The 6,090-nt window shown below is 30.1% G+C and overlaps 1 protein-coding gene across 1 annotated transcript; it reads right to left on the bottom strand.

Moving 5' to 3' along the window:
* Window positions 1–315: 315 nt before the first annotated feature.
* On the bottom strand, window positions 316–5,810 carry LOC145637954 (aminotransferase ALD1, chloroplastic-like). Its single transcript, XM_081688946.1, has 10 exons — window positions 5,612–5,810; window positions 4,734–4,792; window positions 4,542–4,621; window positions 3,700–3,816; window positions 3,174–3,236; window positions 2,942–3,046; window positions 2,647–2,697; window positions 1,825–2,145; window positions 981–1,187; window positions 316–799 (listed from the first exon to the last, which is right to left on the bottom strand). Exons 1-10 carry the CDS (start codon window positions 5,695–5,697, stop codon window positions 476–478), a joined length of 1,413 nt encoding a protein of 470 aa, XP_081545072.1. The 5' UTR covers window positions 5,698–5,810; the 3' UTR covers window positions 316–475.
* Window positions 5,811–6,090: the final 280 nt, after the last annotated feature.

Genomic DNA, 6,090 nt, shown 5'->3' with positions numbered 1-6,090 from the left:
CAAAAGGTTCTTTGGTGGATCAACCTAGCTCAATTGCAGGTTGCAGGTGGATCGTGTGGGTGCAAAGCGTGATCGCGGGCCTAGTATGGACTTCAAGAACTCCAACTTGGCTCGAATAAAGTTTGCTCCCAAATGTCTCTTTAGTGTTTTTGTGTAGTGTAGTTTGGTGTCTTTGTTTTTTTGTATTTCTTTATTAGTACTCTTTGTCAAAATAATAATAATAATAATAATAATAATAATAATAATAATAAATAAATAAATCTCACATAATAGTATTATAATATAAGGAATCTCATTTGCAAATGAGATAAATGAGATGGATATTGTTCTTATTATTATTGTTATTTATTATTAATTTATGCTAAAAGCATCTTTTCACATTTTATTACATTATAAATGCTATGTGATTATTGGAAAGCTATTGTAATATCCAAATTAGTTAAAGTTTTATCCGGGTCATAAAGACATATATACATTAACATTGGAGGACATATCGATCACTAGTGTCATGAAAATGGTTCTTCAGTCTCATAGATGCTTCATATATAGCTTCTTTCGGAGCAAAGGCGCTAATTCGAATGAACTCTTCACCTTTGTAACCGAATCCTCTGCCTGGAATTGTTAATATATGTGTTTTCTCAAGTATCTCATTGAATATGTCCCATGATTTCGAGCCTGGAAAATGTACCCATAGATATGGTGCATTTCTACCACCATACACTTTTAATCCGAATGATGTAAATAATTCTACCATCATTTCCGCATTGTTCATGTAATAATTGATTGTAGAGCGTAAGGCCTGCATTAGAAATAAAAGGTGTTAGTACGTAAGTTTAATTTAAATCAATATGTGATCATCTTGTCAGGCTCGATGTTATATCATGTCAAGAGGCCAACTCGATCAACTAAAAGTCTAAACTGATGGTTGAAAACTCGTATAATTTAATTAAATTAAAAAAAAAATAAGGACGTGATGAAACCTTGTAACCATGAGGAGAAAGGCAAGCTAGTCCACCAGCTTGAGCAACGTTAGAGGCACCATTAAAACAAGTGCATACGATACGATTATAATCATGGATAACAGGGAAGCCATTTGAATAGCATAGATTTTTAGGAACTACTGTCCATCCTAATCTAACTCCTGTAAATCCAGCAAACTTTGAGAAAGAAGATACTTCTATTGCAACCTGCATTAATAACATCATCTTTCTAAAATTAGTCAATTCAAAATAAACATGACATCAATTTATAAAGTTATTTGTAAACAACTCTCTAATATAAATGGTTTGTTTAACAAAGATATTTGAATAATTTTATAATTAGTTGTACATCAAATATAGTCTAATCTCAATTTAAATTGATTATGTGCAAAAGCAAGTAGCAATAATAATATTGACTCGGTCTTATACAAAATTGTACTCAACACTAGATAATCTGATTTTGGCCTAAATCAAAATTGACCCAATTGTCAAATAGATAGTTCCTACAATTATCATGACTATAAATTGATACATTTTCCTTTCACATAAATTGTATTCCAAAGTCCAAATTTGACAACGTTCATTTATAACGTAAATAAAAAAAAATTGACCATATCTAAAAATTAGTTTGATAGAAAAATCAATATTTTTCTTGATAATAGACCAAAATTCGGTTTAACTAGATTTTACCCAACCTATAGACCACATTTCCATAGGATGGACTTCCAATGAATTATTTTACATACATGGACTATTATATATTTTGACTTAAACCGAACATTCTATTTGTCACCTCTGAAAGGAACCAAAAAAATTTAAAATAAAGAGAGTAATATAAACAAACCTCATTAGCACCGGGTATTTCGAAGATCGATCGAGGGCTATCATCCATGATATAAGTAGCATAAGCAGAATCATAAATGATGATTGAGCCATTATTCTTTGCAAAATCAACAAGCTGCTCTAATTCTTTTCTAGAGGCAGCATAGCCTGTTGGATTATTAGGAGAGCAAAAGAAAATGACATTTGTTCTTGGGGTGTTGTTTAAATCAGGAAAGAAATTGTTATCAGGTCCACAACTCATGTACACTATGCTATTGTACTTCCCAGTTCTTTCTTGATAATTGCCTGCTTGGCCCATTATTACACTTGAATCCACATAGGCCTGGTCCACAAAATAGAGTTAGAGATATAATAATCATGTATACCATAATTAATATCAGCTCGTCTTGTGTGCGGCCAGGCACACCGTGTGACCACTTAAAATAACCCCTATAACAATCCATTTAAATTCTAACAAATAATGAGCTGTAAAATGCTAAACAATACATTTAAATTCTACTTATGCGAGCTAAATCCTTAATTAACGCTATTTGTGTGCATGTTGCAAGCAAGCAAGACAAGTAATAAGATAATAAATGACCTTTCTTATATTTGCTCTTAATAACTTTATCTTTTATATAAGGCTATACACAGACAGTGTGGATAGCTCAAATGGTTATAGCTTCTCTTCCGGTTTAATTTTAAGGGACCTGCGATTGATTTTTACCCTGCTCTTGTGACTCTTTAAACCCAATAAATAAATAAATAAATAAAGCTATGCACAAGCTAATAGTAATAATTGGATCGTCATTTTAAATGATAAATCATGTTAGAAAACAGTTACCGGAAATGTAGGGTCTTGTACGGCTACACTTATATTGGATCCCAACAGCATCTATATCACCATCAGCAACAAAAAGGCAGAGTCAATGATATGTATCAATCAAGAAACAATTTGTTCAATAAGTTAAGAAAACATGGAGTAATAAGCTTTTTTTTTTCTTTCTTTTTCTTTTTAATTAAGAACCACAGTGTAGTGATGTAGATAGAATTTAATCTTAAGAAAATCTTCATGATCTTAGCCGGCCAAACTGGATTCCACACTTATGAAGTATTGTACAACGTAGTATATTGAATACCTGTAGCCTAGATATGTCACATTGTGCTCCATCCGATACGAAAATTTCATCACTCGTAATACCAGTATTTTTATAAAACGTTTCAGCAATTGCCTTCTTCAACTCCTGTCATATATGTCCAATCATAATTGATATTATTTCTAGTGGAAAAAAAAAAAAAAAATTGAAAAGATGATTTATCATATGATTTACATGTATCATAATCTAAACACTAATTGAAAAAAATAAGTACCGTATTGCCTTGTTCTGCTCCGTAGCCACTATAACCTTCAGTTGTTGCTAAATCTTGTGCATACTGAAATAAGAAAATTAATTTTATGTGTTATGAAAATGGAAAAAAATTGGATGAGTGGGACTCATAGTGAGTTCAATATATAATCTAATATCCGATATTAGATTATTAGATAATTAATGTCAGACATTAGATTTCTCATGTAGATTATTAATATAAGATACTAAATTATTAATGTTAGATATTAGATTATTAATTTTAGATATATTGGACTCACTATAAGTCCAGTTTCACGCTAAAGTTACTCAATGAAAATTGTGTACGTTTAATGTAAAAAACACAAACCTATACTCGTATAGCATATGTTTAATGTAATAATATGAACCATATTAGCAATCATAACATAAAAACTATTAACATAATTAGAAAATTTTGTGGTAATTAATTACTACTTCGGTGGACATTAATAAAGAAACGGAGGGAGTAGTACAATGACTGAAACGCTATATACTTGGAATATAATTACCTGAGACATTACTGAAGAAATAGTGTACGGAATAGGTTGAGTTGTGTCGCCTACTCCGAGTCTAATCAATTTTGCATGGGGATACTTCTTTATATGCTCCATCTCTCGCATGCATATCTATTTTATGTATCAACAACCAGATAAGGGATGTCAATAAGCCGATGCTTTCATGATCAACTTGTGGTGAGTAAACGTGGTCAAAACTCGATTATTTGCTAAACCAAACATGACTAAGATAAATGACTTTATTTTAAAGTTTTAGAGCAGATTATCCCTTTGTCTTAAAATTTAGATTATTTGCCGACATGAAATGACTTAGTACGTGTTATACTAACTTTTTGGACTTAACAAAAAAAAAAGGTTTGTATTGTAGCATTAAAGTAGAAAAGTCTTGGTAAAGTTTTAAATGGAGTCTTGATCGAGTTAAGAATCAATTTGTGATTGAAATACAACTATTGGCATACAAAAAAATTAAAATAAATAATTAAATATATTTTAAATTAATTTGGGGGGTGAAGTGATAATTTTGATTGAGTTAGAAGAAGGCTTGAAACTATTACTTCATTACTTGTATATGTTATAGGAAAGCTGACGTAGCATGTATAAGAAGAAGGTCTTTAGATAAAACTGCGCTAATCTTGCTCTTTGCTCAAACATTAAATGTTCGATTTATCTGTAGTATTCGATCCTTAAACCACAAAGATAAAAAAAATAATAATAATAAATAAATAAAGAAAAGAAATTATGTATACATGTAATAGTTGTTCATCAGAACACACCCAAAGTACAAACCCAAAGTACAAAGTATTTTTCTATAAGAGTGATAATAAAGCAGTCTGTACCTCTGGAAACAAATAATTGTCACGTAAATTTTCCATATTGGTATTGCGGGGTACTTTAGTCCACAAGTTTGTGATTGTTGCTGCAATTGAATGAATTCGTACCAGTAACATATTATTATTATTATCTACAAATTAATTAAGTAATAAATAAAATTATCAATTCTAACAAAAATGACAAGATAGATAAATTACCGTGACGTTTCTTGTAGCCACCCTTGCCATGCTTGGCGCTTTTTGATTTTAATAGAAAGCTGCACATTTGAACATGGGATTAATAGAAGATCATATGCCATGAAATTAATTTTTAACAACCTAAGAAAAATGTTAATTATCCGACTAGAGCAGAAAAACAGAAAATCTCTCAAATTGTCGTGCCTTGACATATTTGTTGTGTCACGACACAAATAAGCCTTGTAAAATTTATTGTAAGAATATCATTACTCCACAACCTCAAATCGGAGGATGTACACAATACAATAGAAGTTATTTTTACTTAATTTCTTATTAAGAAAATAAGTAGTTAGATATCTTAATTACATTATATGTACCATATAAATATGCAATCAGTTGTACAATCAAAGATAGTCACATAAAAGTTAAAACTAAAACTCGTTGGCATCTCTTTTTTAAGTGTTCTTCTAATATAATGTAAAATTAACATGACACTTGGGCCTTGGCTCACTAAGACCATATTATTAGCCAAGCCCTAGTATTGATATGAGTAATTAATTTCTCATGTCTTTTATGAAATTCTTGCTCTTGAGGAAGATAAGCTCTCTAAATTCTCACCTTTTTTTTTTTTTTTTTTTTTTTTAATTTTCAATTAGAAACAACTAATCTATCTATAAACACATAGTGTTAAAGGTCAGCCAAAGAAGTATTTATTAATTTAACAATTTTGAGCTACAACACCTTGATCTAATATATGCACTATTTTTCATAAGCACAAGTACATGCTTTTCTTAGATTCTACAATCTCTGCTAAAATCAATCATATTACACAAATTAAATCTAAGTAGTAAGTAGTATATATTATTGTGAATGACAAAATCATGAGATAAATGAACTACCTTGGGTTGGTGACTCTACAATGCATCAACTCTTGATAAGGCATGCAAGATTTGGTTTGCGATGAGAGGGAGATTTGATAAAACATGATTCAAAAATCAAAAGATTTGTTTTATAAAATGCTTAGTATAAGGTACTCCGTACTATTGTGAAGGGTCGGTTATACAAATATACAATAATGCTATGCTTTGAAGAATGAAGTTTCTAAACATATTTATACTATTCAATTCAAAGTATATACCTAATATGCATAAAATTAAACAAAAAAAATTCCATCTTTCTTACTAGCGTAGTAGCGTGCCATATAGTTTCAGTCCACTTTCCTTGTAAGTTTACATGCATTTCCATGTGAAATGTCATTAATGTTCTTATACAGTTTTTTTATAACGCAACACTTTGACTGGACATATTTAATTTGTCAATACATACGCACCCTTAATTATTAATATTTGTAACTGTACTATATTATAATTTAAACATA

This window comes from Chenopodium album, chromosome 7 (genome assembly GCF_948465745.1).
Source record: "Chenopodium album chromosome 7, dcCheAlbu1.1, whole genome shotgun sequence".
Lineage (NCBI taxonomy): Eukaryota > Viridiplantae > Streptophyta > Magnoliopsida > Caryophyllales > Amaranthaceae > Chenopodium > Chenopodium album.
The sequence above is the reverse complement of the archived record's forward strand: the minus strand, read 5'-3'. Positions and strand labels throughout refer to the sequence as shown.